Below are 24,829 nucleotides of genomic sequence, written 5' to 3' on the forward strand. Positions count from 1 at the left end.
CAAGCCTCACAGGGAACAGTCCTCAGACAGTCCTTGTTCCTCTTCTTATAGGATTTTACAGGCCTGTCCCACCTTAACATTTTATTTTGTTAGGGTGGAGTTTCAGCCTACCTACTCGTTCCTTTCAGGGCTTTGGGAACATTTTTAGGTCTAGTTTTCTGGCTCTGGCCAGCTTCGTTTCTTAATTTTTAATATTTAGTCACTTTTCTGGTTGTTAATGAGAAGCGTAGCGTTGGTCCTTTTGCAGAGATACCTCACCCCAAGACCTTCTTCCCAAGCAGCAGTAATGAGTGCAGAGAGCTTCTTGTTGATATATTTTCAGTGTTTTTTTTTTTTTTTTTTTTTTACCAACACATCACCCCCGAGTGCCGCTCAGTGGCTTCTCCCGTTCCTCGCCTCCCACCGCCCCAAACACCCCTCGTTTGGCCACCCCTGCGTGCTGGCTTGGCAGCGGCCGGCCCCACAAACCGCCTCATTTCCCCCTCCCCCTGCCCTGTCAATACCTCCCCACCCCCGGGGAGCGAGAAATAACCCAATCCCGCCATCATTTCCCTCACGGAACGCCTAAAAACCCTTAAAATCGCCTCAAGAAGCGCCCGGAAGCGTCCTCCCACCCCCTCACCCCCTTAAATTCGGTGTTTTTTTTTAAGCCCGGGCTGCTCCCCCAGCCCGCCCCCCTCAGCCCCTCACCGGCCGGGCCTGCGGCTCCGCCATGGCGGCGGCGGGCGGGCGGCACCGTTGCCGGGGTTACCGCGCGGCCCAGTTCCGGCGCCGGGCCCGCCATGGCGGCAGCGGCGCCGCGCGGAGCCCGACGGGAAGGCGGCGGGGATGGAGCCGGCTCCCGCCCGCGGGCTGAGGGGGGGCTCGCGGCTCCTGAGGGGAGCCCCCCTCCCAGAAAGGGGTCGCTGGTTGTTATAAACGCGTCGCCCTGCCCGCCCCCGGCTTTAAAAAGTATTTTAAAGACGTGACCGGCTCCTGAGTGGGATTCGGATCAAACAACAGCTGGGTTTTCCCTTCAGGAGCAGAAGCCTTGGGGCTGGGGTAGACGGTTTGGGAAATGCTGAGTAAAAATCAAGGGTGAAGGCTCAGCCTCGCTCAAACCACACTGCTCCCGGAGCAGACATTTTAAGTATTTTGAATAGTTGAAGCCCAAGTAGCCACTGCCATGGTGGTAGGCACAAACACGTCTGCATCGTCCCACCCCTCACCCGCCAGCACTCGAGTCGCAGCAGGAAAGCTGTGAGGTGCAGGTATCGGCATCCACAGGGAACAAATAAAATGAAGAGACTGCATTTCACGTCACCGCCCTGCCTGCGAGCTGCCCCTTTGCCATTTTTCCCCCTCGAGGCTGGCAGAGCTCATAGGACACTAGCCTGGCGAAAAATACCACAGGAGGAGTTCCTATACAGGAGTAAATTTAATAAAACCACCACCAATTGTTTACTTTAACATAGCTCTTGTTACAGAAATCATAAAAATGGACTCAGTAGCTAACTCATTAGTTCTTTCCCCTTTTAATTGAAAAATACCCCCACTGATTTCAATTTCTACTGCACTAGATGGAGTGTTAAATATTTGCCAGGACAGTATGCCCAGTAATCGAGCCCAAAACAAACACAAAGACAATTCCATCATCTTTCCTTTTCAATGTTACGACTCGTTATAATGTAAGTGAAACTTAACAGCAAGGAACGCTCCATTTGACAGATGAAAGGGGGAGGGAGAGGAGATCCACAGCCGAAATCTTGCAAGAATCTTTTGAGAAGTGGTGCAAAATACCCCTCCTTTTCCTGCCTCAGAACTAAGGAAAATTAAAAAAAAAAAACACAAAACTCTAACCACACACATACACACACTTCCTCCAGGTTCAGAGTGCGTGTCCTGCGTGCATGGATGGGAACAGCTGAGTCTGATTTGGGCAGGCCAAGCAGTACCAATGTGGGGAGAGAAAAAAAATAAAGAAAAAAAGGCAAAGCATCCTGAACCACAATGTACATTCGTCACTAATGCGGTGCACACCGGGTTACCGAGTGTCAGGAGCTGAGCGTGAGGGGACGGGTCTGTCGCCAGCAATAGGTACACACAAAACCACAGAGGCCACGGCTGTAAAGCAACTGCAGGAAGAGGAGAAACCCCACTTCTCTGGTTAAAGCCTTCAAAAAAATTCACTACACCAGCACACGCTTCCCCCACCCCATCACAGGGAAAACAGAACAAAAAAAAAAATAATCAAACTGAAAGAAAATGCACAGCAAATAGACATAATCTTGAAGATTTTTAAAGAATAAATATTTTTTTGTAATTAAACATTATGCAAACACGTGCCACGCTTGCTCTTTGTCCATGCATATGCGCTATATACAACTTTGAAAAATACTGTGTTGTCCTCTTTTTGTTTTAAAAGTCATATACAAATTTTTTTTTTCCTTGCTGTGTACCCCCCCCTCCTCCCCTCCCCAAGAATCACCTTTACAAGGAGCCAAATCGACATTCATCCGTGTACTTGGGTGGCAGAGAGGAGGAGGGGGGCGGGAGAGACATCCCCCCTTACCAAAGTACATCAAAATGGCTGGTTTGGACATGAAAAGCAGTGTCAAGAAATTGGTTTAAATTTCATCTGTACTACACACAGGAAAAGAAAGATAGAAAAGAAAAAGGAGTCGGCTTGGAGAATGAAGCTACGTTACAAGTTAAAGTTGGAGGGTTTTTTTTTTTTTTAGTGCGTCTGTCACACTCTTATTGGCCGCCTAGAATACTGTTGTACAATGGTTTATCTACCTTTTTTATTACAATATAATTTACTTAAATTTTCTGTTAACAAAACAGAATCCCGGTACTACAGACCAGCGGTGTAACAGGCGTAGTGCCTTGTGTGTGTTTTTATTTTTATCGCATGAGCACTCTAGATGGTAAAGGTTTCAGAGTTCGTTTTATGCGGGGCCTGTCTCAGTCCTCAATGTACTCCCACAGGTCCTTCTCGTAGCCTTCATGCACGTGCTGCAACAAAACCCTTCGTCGACTCTCGCAGTATCTGCAGCAAAGGGGGACAGCACAGAAAAGACAGGTTAGGAGGCACAGCTCGTCCCAGGCATTGAGTAATGCAAACCTACATTAAGCCTTGCTTCCAAAGGGGAGATCCCCAGAGAAGGGCTTTGTATCTGTAGCCAGTTAACAGCACTAATTAAGACTTCAGCTACTCTAGTCACTCACTTCAGGTCCCTAGGTGGAAAACCATGCAAATTTATAGTTTCCTGTGCAAAAGTATCCCCAAAGCCCCTAGAGCTGAGAAATCTGCTTTGATAACTGAAAAATGAAGAAGGGGTGGCTGCAATTTGCAGAAGCTAGAGCACAGGTTAGTGGTGACACCTGCAACAGGAGGGAGCTCTCCTCAAAGGTGTGCTGATGCCTGCTCACTGAGCTGTATATAGACAATTCCAGGAGCTAGCTGGGCAAAACCCTGGAATGCTGACCCTGTTTTATTCCCCCTCCAAAATCCCTGTAGAGATGGAAGTGGTAGAGCATTGAGAGATGGCTACAAAAAGGGCACTGGCCTGGCTGGAGGGCAGGTCTCACCCCACAGTTCCTGCGCCTCAGAGGGGCGCTATGCCCTGCAAGGTCTTCCCACCTACACACTTAAACTGACAAAGCTGCAAATAAAGCTGATCCCAGAGTTAGGTACAGTCCTACCAGGATCAATGATAGTGAGGAAAAGGGATATCATAGGAACATATCAAAAGATGCCATGTTCATTTCAGGTGCGTTAGCCAACTAAAAAGATAAAAGCAGAGAAACGTTTAAAGTATTCAGGTTCCAAAAGCAAATTATAAATAAGCAGCAGGCAGTTCTGGATTAAACCCCTTCCAGTGGAGCACGTCCCTCTGCTCACTAAAAGGAGCTGCCCAGCAGAGGCACAGGAGGAGCCCCCCAGCACAGTGCAGGAGACCCTAACAGAAAGCTATCCAAGCATAGCACATGCCAACACGTAGGCAGGAGTGCAAGTACATCACAGCAGCCTGAACTCAAATGTTTAATGCCCTAATACTGTTAGCATTCAGTATCAGATCAGATCAACAGATTTATCTGAATAAAACTGTTCTGGCTCTTCTCCCTGCCATCAGCTGTTGCAACACACGTCCTCGTACACCAAGTCCCACTGATTTTTACAAAGCATGCAATAAAGAACATGCACAATTACTGCTTTCCCAACTTCAGTTATTTTGTTGTCGATGAGAGGGTCAATTCTGTTTTCTAGAAATACCTTTGCAAGCTAGGAAATCAGTTTCCCAGTCTTTTAAACCCCGTCTGACCACCTTGATAACATCCTTGGTCTCAATCTTGCATCACTGTAACCAGTACACAAAGAGCACTGCGCAGGACATGATTAAGACATGACTGAACTAGTTAATTAGGGACCTGCACAGGCTTGACAGATGCATACTGTTTTCCCAGAAACTTGAAGGCAGACTGAGGATATATATTGTCAGGCAATTCAAGCTATACAATTTTTAATTTCTTCTGGATAGCTGTAGCCATCCCTAGAAGGGCATCCAGTTTCACAGAACCAAAGCAAACAGCTGCTTGAACTGAGATACCAACTTAGCGGCCATTTTAAAGGCTAAGTTACAAAACTTATCCAAAGAGGAAGTCTGAAAGCCTTGTCCAGTCCCAGCCCTGCTGCCAGACCCTTTGGCAAAATTGGCCACAGGCCCACTGTGAGTTAATGGCTGCTTCTTCCACTCCCCAGCATCCCTTAATCACTAAAGCTTACCCTACTTGGGCATATTTTTTTTTTGCCCCCAACCTAGACACGACAAGTTTAGCGACTTTGGCAAAATGCCTCAAAAAAATGCAAGCCATAATCCTGTGACTCATCCACATTTACAGCTTTGAAATTTTCCACTGTGCAGAAGCGATTCCCCAGGGACCGTAAAAAGCACTGGCATTTCTGTCACCTGGGCCCCACTTCTGCTCTCTTTCAGGGCTGAACAGGTTACTCTCTCCTTCTTCTTCAGTACAGCTTTTTTGCACCCACTTTTTGCTCAGGGGACACACTGTGCAAGCAAGACAATGAGAAGAGCTGTCTGCTTTCTTATGGCAATGCAACCTAGGCCAAAGTTGTTGGTTGGGAACAACAAAGTCACTCCTTGTTTTCCTTTGGCAGGTCCTGGCCACTCCCCAGTGCTCCTTCTGTGCAGCGCATGAAGAGCCTTTGCTTTTGGTCACAAGATTTTTCTGTTCGGGGCTTGAACCTTCTAGCTACTGGTCAGCAGAGCAGATGCAAGGAAGAGCTAGGAGCCACCTCCCCTGAGGGCTGGTCCCAGCAGGGGCACAAAAACACGCTGCCAGCATCTGTGAAGCCCCCTGCACGAGGTCTTCACGGCCAGCAATTTCAGGCTCTGGCACAGGACACTGCTGTTCTGAGATGCCCAGGGACAGGCTGATGATCACAATGTATGGCAGAGGGCCAACAGCAAACAGCTTCCCAGGGACATGACTCTGGAGAAAACAGTAACTTGACAAATACATGCTGCTACCCACCACAGGAGATGGCATTACAGGTGCTAGAGCAGCTCTGAGATACGAGGATTATTCAGAAACAAACCTGTACTTATCCTGTACTTTCTGCTTTATGTCTTGCAGCGAATCTTGGGAGATATCTCGCTCAAGGTACCCAGAAAGCACCTCTGTAGCATTCTCTAAGTCTGCTTGGTTATTCTGCAAAGACAAAAAAAAATGTGTTTTTAGGTGGAAGGGAAGATTTTTCTGTCAATCCAACCAAAGTAAAAAAAAAAACAGGGTGAGATATAAACCATGTAACACTGCAGTAACCTGCTCTGAGCACTGTGACTGAAAAAGTAGAAATTTCATTTGATCAGAAGAGAACCGTTATATCTACCAGCAAGCCCTATTCCTCCCTCGATCTGCAATATCCTGGCAAGTCTAAGGAATCTTTTCCTTACTACTACAGTGCAGTACAAGCCAAATGGTCTCCCATTATGCCCTCAAGTCTATTTCCATCCCCCCAGCATTGGCACAGCTGTACTGACTCCTGGTACATACAGCTTTGACTACTGTTCAGTAGTTCTGTGCACCCTGACCACACAGCCCAGAAGCCTTATGCTTAAGTTCTGCACATAGACCAGTGAGGGATTGCTGTAAACCTTAAACAGCCAATACAGCTTCACGGGTGAAACAGACTGTGTAGGTTGTCAAGAGCAATTTTAATGGTAGTGCCCTTGGAAAAAAGTCAGCACCAGGGAAAGGCAAAACACTGGCGTTAAGTTTAATGCATTCTTTTGCCAGTTCAAGCCAGAACCCCAATCTTTTTTTTTTTTTTTTTTCCCTCAGAGTGCAGCAACAAGTAGCAATATTTCATCCTCCAGCAGAGGATCTACAAAATGCCTAGCAGGGCATTTACAGACAACAATATTCAGAACAATTCACTTCTGTACAACTGGGGACAACAGCTTCTCCAAGCACTACACCCCTATGCCACTTATCTTTGTGATCTGAACTCCTGACAACCATGTTTTCTCCTACCTCAAAGATAATGGACTGATTATTCTTTTTGAGGTAGAAGGCAAAGACGTAAGTGTACATGAGTGTGGCACGACACTGGCAGAGGACGTCGACTGCTTTCTTCAGGAACTGCACCTCGATCCACGACATGTTGTGCTGCTGCATCTCCTCCATTTTCTGCTTCACCTGAGCATAGAGCTTGTGCTCAAAGCGCAGGCTCTGCATGTGGTTCATATAGCGGTTGCAGTAGAATAGGTACCTCTGCAGGGCTGCTCTGGATCGCTGTGTTAATTCCCATTAGGGAAAAAGAGAACAAATAGTTAAAACAAAGTAATGGCTGCAAGAGAAGTAAGCCCTTCACAAAGCTCTTCCTGACCCTGAGAACGAGCTTCCTTTCCAAAGGTGTTTCCTCTCCTCACACGTTGGCCAGATTCAGACGGCGCCACTTTGTGCGGCACTGTTAACCCTGACATTGTGCACAGAAGAGAGGCCAGACCCTCTGCAGCTCCCTGTCATGCAGGGGACTTCCTAGCACAGCTGCAGCATCCTCACTCCCAACCCTGAAAGTAATTGGAATCACATTGCTGAAACCTAAAGTTTTTTTGTTTTAATCTCAGCCTCCCCTCTCAAGTTACAAGGACCTAAATGCTTCCAGTGTCATAACAGACAGCCAGGAGCAGATTTTCCTTTTTTGGCTAATAAAGAATTCTAATTAAACAATTATTGTGCTTGTGTTAAGAGGGCAACCTTAGGTTGCCTAGGCATGTCGATTACAGAGCAGGGGAAAGACGCAATGTGCTAAGTAGTACAAGAGAACCAAGATGACTCAATACGCAGCCATTAATCTTATTTTCTTCTCACTGACAGATCAGCTGAAAACAAGGACAACATGGGCATGGTTAAACTTGCAGAGTGGATGTACAAAGGTAGCACACGCCAGCCAAAGTCATCCCTATCTGCAGGAGGAGGGGCTGCAGGAAATACTTTGGTTCTTGGCTGTAACGGTACTTTGACAGAGATGCAGGAAATGGATTTCTGCAAGCTGCAGCACACAGCATGCAATCCCTCCCCATTAAAAGAGACTTTGGCTCTGCTAGCCATATTCACAAAGCAGTTCAAGGTAGCTGCAGCTTCGCTCCCAATTTCTACTTCTGTCAGGCCTCCAAGTATAGGTATTGGAACAACTGAAGTCTACTCTATTTACATTCAAAAGGTCTGCTGTGTTTAAACTCCTCGGGATTAGCATTAAGAACTTTGCAGTGAAGAGCATTTTCCAAAGGGCGTTGGGATTGCTGTCTCAGACCTAAAGCATTATGACGACTTCATGCAGGAGCTGCTATAAAACAGGCAAGGCAGCATGACAGATAACAACTGAGTTAACAAGTTCTCTACGCTGCACTGAAGTGATTTTGAACCTTCCCCCCACCCAGCACAAGGCAAGAATCCAAAGCTGCTGGTGAACATAACTGTCTTTTGGCTTCGTGCCCAAATCCAGGAAATTCCTCGCGGCTGGTTTACAGGTTTACAGAAAGCCTAAAAGCATGCACAGAGCTGCAGAGCTCCCTCACCGCCAAAGGTTATGGACTCACCTCCTGTGCATCCCTTGCTGCCTTTGCATCATCCTCATTGTAACGATTGCAGTTGTACCTGTAACGGGGACACCGATGCCACAGAGTTCAACTCAAAACTCGATGCAGGTTCTCTCGTGGCTGCCTCGCCTTCCCACCACGCTTCTCAACTCACCAGGCAGATCCGTGGGGCTCCCAGGGGCCCAGACACACCCAGCAGAACTCGGCTTTGCAGTTCTGGTTCCGACAGACCATGTGGTTGCAGCCCCCATCCTTCTCGATGGTGACGTGGCATTTCGGGCACTCCTGTGGACAGGACACAGAGCACTGTCAGCACGGAAAGCGAGGCGGGCTTAGTCACAGGCATCCCTTAAAAATCTTAGGAAGTGAGAAGGGTTCTCACAGCAGTAAGAGACTGCACATCGGGTGAAATACCCGGTTTACTTTTTCCCTTTGATCATCAAGGTCCTCTTCGAAGTTAAGTCTCCAAGTAATTCCAACCTCAGAGCAGCTAGACAGACCAAAAAAAGCAACACATATCACCTTCGTTGCTATCATACATTGCTAGTGGTACAAGGGATGGGTAATTTCATGACCTTCTCCAGAGTTACAATGGTAGCAGCGATGGTTCATAATTGCCCAGGGGAAGGCATCTGGCTTTCCTCACCATCAAGTGTTTGGTCCACTGCAGCACTCAAACCTCAAAAAAGCCTAGCAGTGAGCTGGTATCACGCTGCTATCAATCCGAGACACCTGCAAGTTGTGAAATGTCATCCAAAAAGTATCCAAAAACTAGCAGCAAGAATCCATTGTGCTTCAAAGAAGCCTCTGTCAGCTAAAAAGACAATGCTCCTCCTGGGGCATTTCCACACTTCCCGTCAGGCTCCTTTTCTCCTCTTCATGTAACACCTCACTGAAGGCTTTTCTTACACAAGTCCACGTGGGGCTTCCTTTTCAGGTGTAAGGCTTCTGTCGAGTATGAGCATATCAAAGAGCAGCACTGCACGGGGAAATCTTCGGAGAAGATATATATAATTTTTTTAATAACACCGGTATCACTCCCATAGATCAGCAGAATATGGCCACTTTCCAAAACAACATTCACCTCATGCAGAATATAAATGACTTCTGTAGTGTCCTACTGAGTACACAAAGCTGAAGTAGCAAAACCACGCTGAGCTGCATCTACAGGTGAAGGAAGCCAGTCCAGCTCATCTGCTGCTTGTTCCTGCCCCTCTGGCACTTCTCTCATGCTGGCAATACCAGAGTTGAACCGAGAAACTCCTTGGGTTAAAACCAAGCAATGAGTACAGTTGGAGAAAACAAAACAAAAACATCTAGGCTGGATCAGCCCAGCTCATCACACAGCCACACCAGCAGTTGTGAAGCTATACAGGGTACAACCCAACACATTCATGCACACACACTCCAGACGTCCCAAGCACTACCACGTAAGCTACGTTTGCATGCACGTTGGTCCTGTTTGTGCTGTAAGAGCAGAATCTGCACAGTTACATACTCAGAGTATAACCGAGAGGTGCCAAAGACCATCATGGTCTCCACCTGTCAGAGGCGACCTGTCTCACTAGGTGGGCAGGCTAGAAGGGGAAAAAAAGACAAGGGAGAACATGCTGGCATGAAACTGAACTTGGTTTTGGCCATCATGATTGAAGTGCTCCGAGCTGCTTGTGCTCAGCAATGAATGGTTTTCCAAGAGGAGGTGATGGTAGCAGAGCTGCACAGCTTTCCCCCGCCACGTGTCTCATCTGCTCAGGTGCCAACACTCGAGTGTCTCCGTGGAAGACACAGCTATAGCCAAACAGCTACAGCCAGAGCTCCTGCTTAGGACAGTCCCACAACTGGGGCAAGAGAGAAACAGCTCCCAGACAACCTGCCAACGTGCCAAGGCACAGTGGAGTACATCCATGCTGCTTGTGGGGCCGTCCTCACCCACAGCTACACTTACTTTGAAGTGCTGAAATTGTTCTCAGGTCTTGGAGGATGCAACTGAGCTTCTCAGAGTGTCAGCACGGTGGTGCTTGGAGCTCCAGGGCAGCACCGTGACGCAAACCAGAACAAAAAGACCCTAACTACAGCCCTTGCAGTACAGGGAATGCCATCCTGGTCATGCGTTTACATTCTGCTAAGCAAAGCGCAAGGGAGAGATTACACAGTGAGCTGTGCAAGTTCTGAGAAAGTGAAGAAGCTGAACATTATTAGAAATTAAGGAAAAGCTATGAGAAGGATGCATGAAAAAAACAGCGAATGCTGGCAGAAAGAAAAAAAGCAGCAACTACTCAAGCCACTAATGCAATGAGTGGAGGAGATTTATAGATTAAGGAGGATATGGAAGGCAGTTCTTATGGAGAATTACGGCCATGCAACAACATAATAGCCAGCAAATCAAATTACTAAACCGGTAGATTATTCTGCACGTTATCTATCATGCCACGATGCAGAAGTGACCTCATTAACATTGTTCCACTCCGAACAATTCGGTGTTTGCTTACACACTGCACTTTGCAACAAAAGCCCAGGCAAACCTGGCCAAGGAGAACAATCCCCATTCTGTGCTAAAAGGCTGCGTGTACAGAAAACCCCACAAACCTCAGCAGCTGCTCTGCGGACAGGAGGCTAAATAGAAACACCTTCCAGATTTCCATGCAGGTGAAACAGATTAGTCCTCTCCAGGACTCCCAGAGGCAAGGGACACACTTTGGCCTCCCTGACGTATTCACCACGATGCCTTCACCTGTAACGAGCCCTAAAAGATGAACCCTCCAACACCACAGCGAGCACCTCAACAAAATCCACAACTGAACTTAATTACACTTGGTGCAAAGTAGCACGCTCTGACACCACCTAGAATCGTTGAGCAAAGGAGGATATTTTAAACGCTTGCTCGTCTGAGAGGAAGGATGGCATTTTGACATCTCAGGGAAGGCTGTTCACAGTTCTGGCACGAAACCGCGCTGGTGAGAAATGAAAGAGCAAAGTTCGCTGCTGGTGCCCAGGGAGGATCCAGGCGGCTGCCAGAATTTCCACGCGTTAGAACAAATGTAGGACTTCCAGAAAGTACAGAGGGAGTACATGTTCAGGCATTAAAAGCAACCTGAAAAGGAAGAGAACTGGGTTTTTGCCATTTTATCTCGCTTGGAGGAGAAAAATGCCCAATAGCTTTTGTGGAAGAAAAAAAATCTGCCTGTTTTATACATCAGACCTTCAAGTCCTGTCTAGCCCAGAAGATAATGAGATGGTGACACGCCAGGAGCCAGAAGTGGTAAGGCAGGGGCATTTTTAGTATCAGATGAACAACTTTCATTAACTCCAATTTAACTTCAACAAAAAACAGTGCCTTGGGTGAAGACCAGACCGTTAACATCTTTGTTCTTCTTCCCTTAGTGCTCAAGATGCCCAAAGACCAACATCGCTGAAACTCAGGGTTAAAAAAGGTTTTGTTCCCGCCCCCCAAACCCTTCTAAGATCCTTTCGGACAGTTTTGAAACACCTTAGGAACCCCAAATAAGCACACAAATCCAAGTTTTCTGTTTTTATTTCTTCATCCTTTGAAGGTCCACTTAGTAGAAGTAACTGATTCATGTGGTTTCTTTATTGCCAAAGCCACGCGAACCGAACACCACCAGAAAGCTGCCTAGTTTATTCAAGAAAGGAACTGTTTAAGAACCAAGTTTATACAACAAACTGAGGAAAGAAACACACAAAACCTTCAACTATTCAACCCTTTGTCTGCAAGAATACTGACAACTAAAGCCTGGGTAAAGAACTTGCTTATAGGCTTACCTGGAATTTACATTTACTTAAACTAAAAGCCATCTACTCCAAGCACACCACAATCGAGCAAGAGCTCTATCTTTTGAATAAGCAGAAACAATTTAGTGTATAGGTCTCCTAAGATCAAATAAAATTAAAAAATATATAGAGGAGGCCACAAAACTCACTCCTCAAATCTCCTCATTTTTCATTCAGACCACTCCAGGTTTGTCAAAAAATGCATCACACCACTCCGGTTTTTGAACAAAAACCAATTCAGCTGGGTTTTACTTTTCTACTCTCTCATATAACAATTGCCTCATTTTCCTTTCCTATCCTGTCTCCCAGGGCAAGCTGGAACAAACGTATCTCACATTCTCCTGTTGCAGAGGATTACCCAGACTCGAAGCGCACACGTTCCAGGAAGACTGGTGTTTTTCTGTTACGCCTCCATCGCGGTGGGATGGGAAGTGTTCTTCCCTGCACGGAGACCACATAGGACTGCAGCCCAGCGTCACGCTCGGAGGGCTTGAGAAAACACTTTTCAAAAGCTAGAAATGGCAACGGAGACAGCAGGAGCAACAGGAACACAGCAGCAATTAAATGACTTGAGGTTTTTTCCCCCACCTTAAAATGGATTTTTGCACCTGATGGGATGTGATCCGATTCCCTTCTTGGTTCTTCAGAATGAATAAAGTCGATGCAGAATTTGGCCTCTGACTTGTACTCACTGAAGCGAGCAGCTGTGAAGAAGGTTCAAGACATCCCTCCCCAAACACGACTGCCCTGCTTTCCTTGTAGAAATAGTAAGGAGACTGACAGCAAAGGCAGACATACACACACCCAAACTGCGCAGCTCCTACCCCAATGTCTTAATATGGCAGGAAGGGATCTTTCCCAAGCTGTACAAACACTTGGCTCCTCTGTGACCGCGGACTGCACAGCTCCAACCACGCGTCTTCCAACAGCCATCCCCTCTCACACATCATCACAGCAGCACACAGCTCCCATCTTCGCTGCCCTCGAGAAGGCAGAGATCATTATGAAAGGGAGGGTTACATTTCTTGCCAGCTTTCCCCTGAATTCAATCTAGCATCAGTTCAGAGACAGGAGAATTGTGATATTGTCCTTCAGTTATTTCAGTCAGTACGGACACCACAGGGCTCCACGACAGTTGGCTTGCTCAGATGTCTGGTGTAATTACCCTGCCTTCCCCCCCCCCCTCTCCTGTTGCTACTGCACAGTCTGGACTCCAAAGTGTTTTCTTGCTGCAGGAGCATCTCTTATGGTATTAGAGGAAGTAGCTTAGACAGGGATGTGCAAGGACAACAGCCCTTCTGCTGCTGACACCAGATGACAGGCACTAACAGATAAGCTGGGCTGATGCCAGCATGGCTTGGCCACACTTGTTTCCCCTCCTCACCCTCCTCTGGATGGGTGTTTCCCACAAAAAAATAAAAAGCTTCTTGCTCCTGCCATTTAAACTTATTTCTGATAGTCTGAGATATGCTTTAAATACCCCTAGCATGGCTCCTTGCTGACAAAGTCTAGATCCCAGTTTAAAAAAAGGATGACCATCTTTACAACACTCTTTGGGCAAGCAAGCTGCAGATACCAGTCTAAAAAATACAAGGAGACAAGCAGCTTCGTATTTCCAGCAGCCTGTCTTAGTGACACATTACTCATGTTTCATTTACAGAACACACACAAGGATATTTTGGCTTTTTTTTTTTTTTTTTTTTTAGATGAGCACAGAATCCAGGAAGGGAAAGCTTAACTTGAGATTGTAACAACACCCCACAAGCATGAGGCTCTCCAGGAAAGCAGGCAAAAAAACCCAAAGCAGGAGAGCTCAGACCTTGGCCTTTTGCAGCACATGCCAAGGTAGGGACAAGGTAGGAGACGGAGAGCCCTAAGGCCAGAGCCAGTGTCACCCCTAAGGGGCAGCAGCAGCTCCTCCTCTGGCTCCCAAGGGCTCCACCACAAGCAAGATAGGGCTGTCCAACAGGAAAACAGGGCTGCGCCACTGTGATATTCCAGGTATTTGGTTCCCAAGGCTAAACTAGATGCTTTACATGTGCTTGCACTCAACCCTTTCCAAATTATTTGGTTCTTCTCCCTCAGGTTTAATTTAGGCAGTATCTGAAGAGTGAGCAAACCGAATAAATTTGGTTCGGTTCTTGACCCATGATCCACCTCTGAACACGTTCACCCCAGAAACGGCCAAGTTCACTTTCCTGAGCAGAGCTCAGCCCCCAAGCAGGGACCACACAAACCCCAGCCCGTGAAACAAAAAAGCACCGAGACTGCACAATTCCAGCACGCCTTTAGCCGTGCGTTTCAGCGATGGGTGTTTCTGCTCTCACCATAATGCAACATTCCAGTTCAATGAAAAACACGCAGCCAGCCCCAGAAAGCAGCAGCGCTGCCGCAAACAATGCCATTAACCAGTTACACAACGGGGCTAAGAAAACAAAGCGGCCATTTCCTCACACCCTCCCCACCTTCTTCCACCCTGCCGGCAGAAGTGAGACCTGAGTCTGCTCCTAGCCCCAGCCTCCCGATGACATCTGCTTCTCCTGTTTCCTCGCCACCACCCCGCCGCTGTTTTTATTCCCAACAAACGCAGACCTGCTGAAGTTTCACGCAAAGTTGGGCTTGCTGGAAGGAAGACATTTACATAATAAAATCTTAACAGCTGTTCTGCCAGTCTCTATCTGGAATGTTGCCCAGCGGAAATGAACAACTCTTCAAGAGACCAGCCCCGGGGATTTAAAGGCAGATGTAAATTATCACAGCTGTATCAAGCCACGGGTGGTGTTAACATGTTTCACACACCTGGAGTGAGGCACTGAATTGCTCAGGGAAGCCATCAGTGCCAGACAGGAGCCCAAAGACTTAAAACTTGAGCTTCCTTTGGGTCTCCAGTCAACTTTCTTACATGAACAAACTCTAACCTGAAGAATGTTCCTCAATTCGAGGCAGTAACACCTATTTGCACTTCAAGAAGTGTACTTCAGTGAGCTGAGCATTTTAATGTGTGCTTTTAATGACAACAGCAGAAAAAAAGAATCCCGTATTGACAAATTAGGTTGCCATTCTTCTTTTCATCTGATCGAGTACATAAAACACAAGGAGAACACCCTCACCTTTGTGTTTGCTGCAATCCAATTAGAAGTTTCACTGTCATCATCACACTTCTTAATCCACTTCTTTAACCACTGTTAGAGAAATGCAGAAAGAGTTACATTAGAACAGAGGAACCAGCTGTAAAGGCTCCCAAGACAGCTGCTTACATTAAGGTGATAGTGAAAAACACAGAGCTCAATGCTACCACACTGAAGTGCAACTTCACAAAGCTTCCTAGAGCGGATACAAATCCTTTGACTTGCTCACTAGATACATACCAGAAGAGAAGAAGATAGGATCAGAAGTCTAAGCAATTATTATTATTCCAAAATCCTACCTGTTGGAAATTATCTTTTAGTAAATCGGGACAGGGAAACAGCATAGGTGATGCTAGAAAGCAGTGCAAACGGCAACTAATTTAGTTGCAGACATTTCCTGCAGCACCAACCTGATGCAGTGAGCAGGACCACTGCACTAACACTTCAGCAAAGAGTTTACAGTTCCTAAAGTTCAACCAGCTAAAGCTTTACATGGGACTCGATGTTACAGGTATTTTAAAAGTGAGCTGTCAAAACTGTAGTCAGACCCTCTGTGCTGGCTACCTTTACACCAAGCCATGTCATGTATTTTTCCCTTGCCATCCACCTTAACTTCTTTTTTTTTCCCTTCCTAACCTTAGGGGGAACATGGCTTTACCAAGTGAACACGAGTTACAAGAACAAAGGACTGCTTACACCTGGTAGATAAACTGACCACTACTGTTCCAGAAAGACCAGCCAAACCATGCTACACCTCTGGTGAGGCTTCCCTTTCCCCTCCCCAATGAAGTTTTTATGCATTTGTCACTAAGAACACAGACTGCCCTGGCCTCAAGGCATGAAACATCTTTGTGAGCTCTGCACAGGGCCACAGGAATCCTAGGTTTAACTGCAGCTTCTGGCAGACCTGTGAAAAGTAACAGCCCAGTTCCAGAGTTCACTGCATGGCAGCAGATCCCTGAACCAGGACCAAATTCCTTCAGTACTACAAACCACAACCCTGCAGAAGCACCAACACCTACAAAAAAGCTGAGTGTAGGAATGCTCTTTGTAAAGTGAGGCATTCGCTTCTGAAGCCACCCACTTCTCCTCCAGGGTCTCTGTTGTACAGCCTCCTCCTCGGGGTGTTCCCCCATGTGGCTGAGGAATTGTTCTATCAAAAAGAAACTTTCAGGCTTCCTAAATAAATCCTGGAGGACTTCTCTAATTCTTCTCATGAAGTGATCTAAGCAGGAGAATTACTATGCTTCTTGAAGCACAAGCTTTGCAGCTGTTCACATCATTTTTGTGTCTTACACATAACTTGACTTTAATTGTTTCAAAGTCACACATTTGGAAAATTGCTTTGAGATGCTCACCTTGCATTTAACAGGATCATGCCAGTTTTCACCACAGTTAAAGCTGAAAGTGAAAGAAAGGGAAAATAAGCAAATTAGGTAGCCAGCTATACTTTTATTTCCCTTGATTAACACCATGGAAATCTTCTGGGTTATTCTGTTGAAAGACCATGGACAACCTCAAGGAAAAATTACACACAAACACCTCAAATCCCACAGCCTCACTGGAATATGCATCACATTCGTGAATCTCAGTGCTAATGTTACATGCTTAGGTGCAACAGGGATTTATTTTCCTTCAAGCACCTCAGGCAGCTTTGCAAAATAAATTTGGTATCTTAAAAAAAAAAAAAAAAGCAAACAAAAGGGTCTAACCTGGACAAGACACTTGACTTAAGTAATTATTATAAAAACATATGCTGCAGGCAAACTTGTTATTCAAAGTTAATGGACGAATGCCTTGTCAGGACAGTATACACCTAAAAATCACTGGGATTTTCTGCTTGCAATCAAGAACCTCACCTAACTCGAAATCAATTAGCTGAAGGCCAACTCTCATTGAAAGCCAGATGTGGGGCCTGGTCAAAGGAGCCTTGAGACACCAGCTGCAACAACTACACACCAGCTGGGCCAAATCCTGGTTTACCATTTGAAGCCCACCTCCTCCCCATGCTCTTCCCACCACATTTAAACCCCATCTCAATATAAAGTCTTCTAGATTACATACTAAAACACTTTGAACACAAAAAGCAACATTAACTTCTTTTATGTGTTTGTTCTTACCAAAACTGACGTCCACATTTGCAGCGAACAGGTTTAGCATCAGGATATTGGACTTTAACAACGTGGTGGCAGTCTGGGGCAGGACACCATTTTAACAGTCGATTACACTACAAAATAAAGGCAAAAAAAATAATAGAGAAAGGATGCTGCACAAGAAACTTACCCATCTGCCCTTCAGCCCTTCAATTGCACTTCCTCCTGCCTTACTGTAAGTCTCCTCAGCCAAGGCATTTGCTCCCTTACTAGCGAGAGAAAGCAGGAATACAACCATCAGCATTCCACTGCCAAATGGAGTCCTTTATGAAAGAGGAGGAGGAGCACAACCTCTCCTGCTGACCTCGGAGTTCACTCAGAGAACACATTTGAATAATTTGAAGCTATGGAGCTCTCCACTGAAATAGTGCATTTAAACTTGTCTGCAACTACTCACTTCTGTTCCACTGCTCCCACAGCCTTTTTGAAACTTAAAAAGCTCACAACCCTGCACAGTAACTAGCTCTTACTACCACTGCATCATTTCAAACAAGGAGTGTAAGCGTAATCGCAGTAACAACTTGCATACCAGGCTCTGCAACAAATGTGAACGCATGCAAGTAGAAAAAGGGGACAAAGGAAAGTCTTCCAAAGCACCTTTCTCTAAGATAATTCTGGTTTTGGAGGTGTAAAACCACTAGAATTTTGCTAAAAGCAATTTTACAGCTTGACTTCAAATGGCAAACATTAAAGGCACTTTCTTGTTTATAACACTGTTTCCTGGTTTTCAGTCTGAAGCATCTCAGATAACATTCAAGAACTATAAACATGAAGTGCTCCTCAGAACTTAGCAATTGCAACAGTTGTCCAATGTGTATTTACAACAGCTGGCTATACCTCTAGGTAACCATGTCACCATGGCTTTTGTGCTATACATTTTTACTCTTCTACAACTGTAGCTGTAGCTAACTGGGCTATAGAACAGCCCCCGCAAAGCCTCTCATTTGTAGTTACGTTTGATTAGAGACTATGCAAAAGAAATCCTATTCTACAGCTATAAATGAGCCTCACTTCCATGGTTTAGTACACATGCAAGACAAAAGACACCCTGGAAGCCATTACAAATTCCAAAGGAAAACTCACCTCTACAAAACTATTGGTTATTAAATGCTGGTACTTTAATTTAACCTTGGAATCTGTGATCAGACGCCTGTGGAAATAGAAAAAAAAAAAAAAAGTAGTAAACTCAGTTTTTTCCCCCCCCACATAGCCAGTATACACAGACAAAGGATTTTGATTCTTCCTTCTATGCTTGCAGGCGCTTTTTTTGTGCTTACCTTTTCTCTATTATATTATGAAATCTACAGATACTGCATTCAACTTTTAATATTAATTTCAGAACCAGACAAAGCCATGAAGTTCAAGGGAACTAATCTCTCAGTGTGAGGATGTTTGCTTTAAAAAAAAAAAAAATCACTGTCTTCAAGAGCACAAGAACCAGAGCAGTTTCATTAGCTCGTTCACATTACAGGTGCATTTTGTGTCAAATTCCTTTAAAAAGCTTCAGAACTGCTGCATTGACTTTGGTAGACCTTATGTTAGCTGGGTTTGAACGGAATGCAACAATTTCAGTTTGAAAGTCAATGTGGCTTTAATCTATTATATTCATCACAAAAAAGGCAAAGCTGATTGAAATCCAACAGCACAGAGTGATAGTGTCCACAGCGTCCACTTTACTTCTGAATTGAGTCAGCTCAGAGCAGAAGACAACCAGACAGGAATCCTTTAAAAGCATGGTGACCACTTTTCTCCTTGACACAACGATCCAGCTGGCATTTGCAAACTGTCCACGCTAGATGCGTTATAAATAATTTAATTATGTACTGCTGAAGACTGTCATATACATTTTTTGGTTATTAAAGAAACATCTTCTGCATTTATAAAGCTTCACAACATAAAGCTGGCCTAGTACACACTTTGTGATATTTCTGTTTTAAATCCAACTGTAGCCTGGTACAGCCACACCACGTATAAATATTCTAATTAATACACTGCCCATTTCAGGGTGCAGCCAGAATCAAGCATGCTCCTGCATGTTATCACGCCAGCATTCACTGACGAACAGCGCACGTGACCAGGCGATGTTGCATAAATCCTAGCCCTTAGCAGTCTGGGGAGCTCCTCACCAAATGACACGCTGGTTATTACATAAACACAGCACGTGACAGCCAAATTCCCAGTGCTAAAATAAAACAAATCGACTGACAAAGCAGCTCATCAGGCCCTTGTCCGTGACGAGCCTGCAATTTCAGAGTGAAACTAACCAAAAAAGGAAAATAAAAATAAATTTGTCAAATAAATTATAAATCTCACTTTACTCTATACCTAACCTTCTAGATACAAAAAAAATAAATTCCTTAAGTGGCATTTAATGTATATATGAGATGAAACGAAGTTCATGAAAGAGTATTACACACTGACATGTCTTCAAAACAATTTCAGATCCATCCAAAGATGGCAGCTCCCCTTTATAAGGCCATCAGTTTGACACTTTTGTTCCATTTTCACAATGCAAACTCCTCAAAGACACAAAAGAATGAATTTTCAAGCCCCACATCAGGTGAGAATTCAAATACCTTCCCACAGGAATTACTCCAAGACCCTACTGCATTCTGAAGTGACACAGCAGCAATGTTTTTTGCTATTACGCAAAGGAAGACTAAAGTCAAGGCAGTGCTCCATACGACTTCCCATAAGAAAACCCCAAATTCACCCATTTCCCCCGAGTGGGTTGATTCTCAAAGGTTAGTACCGGCCTGCTGCCATCCACCAGCACAGCCGCCAGGTAAGCCTGCCTCATTTCCTAATGAAATCAACAACTTTGCACGTAGGATAAAGCAATTACCAGCAGCATTAGCGAGACTGAACAAGGGATGGGAACAGACTACCTTCAGCCAATCTGAAGGTCTCAAAAGAGCCAAAGGGTCTTTGCAACCTTCCTGCTTAAGGTCAGCAGGAAGAGCAGCAGCAGGAGAGCTAGCAATCTGCTAGCTGAAGACTCACAAATCAAGGAAATTCATCTGAATTGCTCAATTTGGACTTGTAGGGAGAGAATGCAACTTGGAGATGTACTGCCTCATTGATGGAAAGTACCGAGAAGGGAGTAAGTGAATAGCTTGGCCTATCTACTCTGATTTGATGGATAAAGAAACTTAAATGTCTCTCTGCATTGCACATTCCTTTTAGGCTTCTATAGCTTGGAAACCTAGAGCTGGAGACTTCGTAAAAAGAACAAGACTTAAAAAGAGAAAAACTAAGCACATGGGAGGGGGTGCAGTTCCAGATGGCATTACTGACATCTTCGTTCCTGCCATTTTGTAAAATAGCTGCAGATCACCATCACTGCTTCTCAGGCAAAGCACTAGAAAATGCACCTCTCCTTCCCCAGAGATTGCAGGTGTCCCCATAAGGGGAGGGAAAGGAGAGTTTTCACCTCTGTACTTAACATTTCACTTAAACAAAGAGAACTTGCTTGTTTTACTGCCAGAAGTCCCAGCTATCCCTGCCGGTTCTAGGTGGGGCACAGCACATGCTTCCATCTTCCCCTTCCTCCCCCTTCTACTGCCGCCACCACAGCCTCCAGTGACCTGAAGACCCCCAGCTAGCCTATGTGAAGAGACCCCTGAGCACATCTCAGTCACTGAGAGCTACGACCAGGAACACCCTTGAGTGATTTCCTGCTGAGAGCATATGATGCCGCAAGTCAAGCTCAGACTCCAGTAAACAAAAATCTCCATCACATCACTCAAGAGATGCCAACTTCAGTTTGGTTTCCACCCACTGAACTCCACAAACCACCCCTCAACGGGGCACGAGGATATTTCAGCTACTTCCACTTCTCTTCAGCCTACACTTTATGACTAACAGAACCACTGGCGCAGAGGGATGTGGGAAATCACTCGTCTGAAAGCAACTGATAGAAAAAACAGCAAATTAATATCAATGAGTGAGTCAGGCTTCAGGAAGGAAGGAATAAGGTAAGAGAACGAGCTTCTATTTAGATGCTTTTTAGCATGAGGAATTAAAATGAACTTAATCAAGGTTCAGCATTATGAAGGATATTACTCACACAGTAGCATCACACAGCATAAAAGGGGAGGAAGCTTGTGGAATTCACTGCTTCGCCTTGTGCAAGCAGCCATCCTTCAGCGAGACAACTTAATAAGCCAAGTGACACAGGTTGACATACCAGTTTAATCAGATCTTGCGTTTGAGGGTCAACTGCTCTCTATCAGAGGGCATAAAACATCCCCCACCTCAGACTGTACACAGGACTGACATCCTCTGACTCACAGAGTAACTACAGCCATAGGACCTGGTGAACCAGTGGGTTGACCTAGGTAGGAAGTCAAATTCCTACATAAATCAAAGGAAACAAAATGCACAAAGCTGTTAAACAGGGTTTGGAAAGACTGCCTGATGTTTATTATGCTGTCTCGATGACCCAACTGGTCAAGGAGTCTTTCCTCCAAGTACTGGGGCACGGGTTTTTCAGACCTAAACGGGAAGTTAAGAAACACACCAGAATCAAAATAGACACTTCAGTGCCAACCTCCCTAGTGCCTTAAGCTTCTACCCGGCTTTTTATAAGCCAGTACATATTTGAATAGCACATGAATAACAAAATGGAAAAAAGAGAAGAAAGCCAAGAGGTAGCAACTCATCATACTTACATAACTGTATTGTCATCGACTAAGATATCACAGCCATGAGCAGGGCATGAAATGGTCTGAAAAAAACCAAAAAGGTCATAAAAAGAACAGTGTTTATCTTATTACTTTTTTGCATCAGAGAATTCCAAGGCAACAGACTTCACTCCAACCACAGCAAAAACAGTAGATGGACTTTATCATCACATCCCAGATGTGCCACCCTGCACAGCACGATTCCTCCCACCCAGAGCAAAGATTTACACAATACGCTTCCCTTCAGCTTCACTCACGGCAAAGACTGCAGCCCCCAAGGTTTTTAAAGGTTTGTAGTTTTATTGTTGCTCTTTTGTTTTTTTCTAAACTTTAGTGAAGGATTTCCCTCCCCCCTTCCCCCTCCTCTCCAGTACACAGAATGTTGACAAGTCGTGACGTGTAGGAGTTGACATTTTACCTGTCCCATGCCTTCCTCCATTATTTTGGTAGTTAAATATTCACTCCAGCACTGCATACAGAACTTGTGTCCACACTCTAGGCCAGTAAAGTACTGCAACGACAAAGAACACAAGACATCGAGACGTTTTATGTATTCCAGCCTCCTCGATGATGTGCAGATTACTGCATCCCTCATCCCCCGTACCAAACCTGAGCCTCTAGTATTTATTTCCATCACCACCATCATGGGGCATCACTAACACAGCTCTAGACACGCTTTCAAAGCCAGACTTCAATCCCCAGCCCGAGCAGAAAGGAAAGGTGTGGCCAATGTTTCCATCCTGCCTGCCTGTTCACACTGATCCTCATCTTAAGAGCACAAAACGGCTCTCCCCTTGTTTTTCTCTGGGAATTCAATAAAAATAAACGTAACACCACCAAGCAGGTCACAGTTATATGATGAGTTGTGCCTCCTGTTTGGGCACTTGGCTTGCAGCAACGCGTGGGGGCTGCCTCTAATTCCCAGAAGAAGCCTACCTGCTATGCGCAGGCACTAATTTACCTCCCTCCTGGACAGGAAACAAGAAGTGATCAGCGAGCATTAAACAACAAATAAAAACGCACCCACTTATGGTCTTAATACGCACACAAAGTTTGCCAACTTGCTTGGTAAGCTTCCCTCTGAAACCCAGATGCTCATCTGATGAGGACACTAAAGATCCTAATTGGCAGGTGTAAATTACTAAATAAAATTCTCTGATAAGCAGCTGCAGACAGAAACAAGGACAGCTTCACCTGTGAATGCATCATCTACACGGAGTGTGTCAAGATACCATCTGGGACTGAGCAGTTACACAAGGGGTGGAGAAGCACACGGTGCTCAGCAAGGACTGAAATTAAGTCACTTTTCTAAGGTCATCTTAAAAGTTATTTTACACTGAGAGCCAGGGGCAGGGACAAGCTAGATTTGAAACTGTGCCCCCATAATGTTATGCAGGTGACAGCCAAGCTCTGCAAACTCCCTTGCAGATAAAACAAGGGCTCGACCCTAAGATGCCATCACCTTGGATGCACCTCTGTAAATGAAGGAAAGCTGTTTGCAGAACAGCCCGAACCAGCAGCAGGATGCTGTTCATCACAAAAAGGAGAAGTCCATTTTGAAAAAGCGTTCTCCCTAAACAGCTTCCTTGTCCATGTGAAACTCAAGGTGACAGCCACCACTCGCATTGCCCATTTTGCCCATCCGACACCAGCCTACACACATCTTCCACTGCTACCATGCTGGGACTGCGCAGCGCTCCTCAGCGCCTTCTTCCCACGGCCTCGGTCTTCTCTGATTCATGCTTGGCTGGCACCCCTACCATCAGCGAAGGCACAGGTTTGGACGTGAGGCTGGGAAACGGGCTGCGGGACTCTGCATGCCAGCCCCACGGCCCTGCCAGAGAGCCCATAATGGCAGCAGGAGGATGGTGAAAGCCGGCCTGAGCGGTCAGTGAGGAGCTGAGGGCATCTGGCTGTGCTTTGGGTGGAAATGGAGACAGCCGCCCAGCCCCTCTGCAAATCGGAGTAGCGTGTTGTGTCAGGGAGATTGGCCACAGGTAGCTCTGTGGCCAAGGTAACTCCTCAAGGCTGGACAAGAAATTTGCTGCCAGTTCCTGAACGGGCTAACAAGGCAGCTGATGCTCTCCACAGATGCTGCAGTGACCAAGTGACATCCCCTGGAGGTGCAGGGTTACAGCTGAAAAGTCTCCTGGTTTCTGCGACTTATTGAGCTATTAACAACACATAACCAGCCTGAAGTCACCAGTTTTGCCTCAAATTGATGCTTCTCCACATGGAAAGAAAGCAGAGACAAGGGGATCACCCCTTACTAAACCTAAATGCTCCCACAGCAAGCACACAAGGGGAGTGTGGCAAAAACAGGCAGTGAAAAGTTTTGCTAAGTGCCCGCAGAAAAGGCAGCCACCACACCTCCTCCTGAGCTGCAAAGAATTCAGAGCTCCTTTTAACTCACTTCTTTACTTTGAGGGAGTTCCCAATTATTTTTGGCCAAATTGACAGCAGATGTCAAAGGAGCAAGTGAAAAAGAGCAACAGGAAACGAGTGAAAGGGGTAACTGTGTCTGAACAGTTTGCTCAGGGGACAGCTCTGCTGTCACCTCACTTATACTGATCACCTACACTTCGTGGGATGCCAAGCACGAGCACACTGTCCTCGCAGCACCAAGCCCACCAAAGAGGGGACCAGCTGCTGCAGGATGTGCTGACAGCTTCGCTCGGGCTTTCTTCAGGTCTGTAAGGATAGCAGCACAGCCTTACGTTAGCTGTGTGTGCTCAGCGCAGTTTCACAACAGCGTGATGTCTCCCAAACACCCCCAGCCTGGCAGCTTTCCTCTCAAATGGGATCCGAAGGATGAGATGCAAGAGAGGAGGTGGGCAAAGCCACCGCCCTCTCAATTCCCAGCTTCACCAAGAAGGATTTTGTCTGCAGTAACTATTGGGACTTGACCTCGGCTCACAGAGACTCAGGTTTTGAATATAGCTTACCCTAGAATTTAGAATTTACAT

The 24,829-nt window shown here is 45.8% G+C and overlaps 1 protein-coding gene across 1 annotated transcript in view; it reads right to left on the bottom strand.

Annotated features, from left to right (window-relative positions):
* Nucleotides 1-1,402: 1,402 nt before the first annotated feature.
* ARIH1 (ariadne RBR E3 ubiquitin protein ligase 1) overlaps nucleotides 1,403-24,829 on the bottom strand; it is a 55,157-nt gene continuing 31,730 nt past the window's right edge. Inside the window, exons 4-14 of the mRNA XM_082768979.1 lie at nucleotides 22,282-22,374; nucleotides 21,852-21,907; nucleotides 18,262-18,328; nucleotides 17,146-17,252; nucleotides 16,384-16,426; nucleotides 15,008-15,079; nucleotides 8,263-8,393; nucleotides 8,109-8,166; nucleotides 6,541-6,801; nucleotides 5,603-5,715; nucleotides 1,403-3,031 (exon numbers count right to left, since the gene is read on the bottom strand). Coding sequence (XP_082625105.1) covers nucleotides 2,947-3,031; nucleotides 5,603-5,715; nucleotides 6,541-6,801; nucleotides 8,109-8,166; nucleotides 8,263-8,393; nucleotides 15,008-15,079; nucleotides 16,384-16,426; nucleotides 17,146-17,252; nucleotides 18,262-18,328; nucleotides 21,852-21,907; nucleotides 22,282-22,374 — 1,086 coding nt within the window. The 3' untranslated portion in view covers nucleotides 1,403-2,946. The remainder of the gene's footprint in view (nucleotides 3,032-5,602; nucleotides 5,716-6,540; nucleotides 6,802-8,108; nucleotides 8,167-8,262; nucleotides 8,394-15,007; nucleotides 15,080-16,383; nucleotides 16,427-17,145; nucleotides 17,253-18,261; nucleotides 18,329-21,851; nucleotides 21,908-22,281; nucleotides 22,375-24,829) is intronic.

This window comes from Aythya marila (assembly GCF_965140915.1).
Source record: "Aythya marila genome assembly, chromosome: 11".
NCBI classification, from domain to species: domain Eukaryota; kingdom Metazoa; phylum Chordata; class Aves; order Anseriformes; family Anatidae; genus Aythya; species Aythya marila.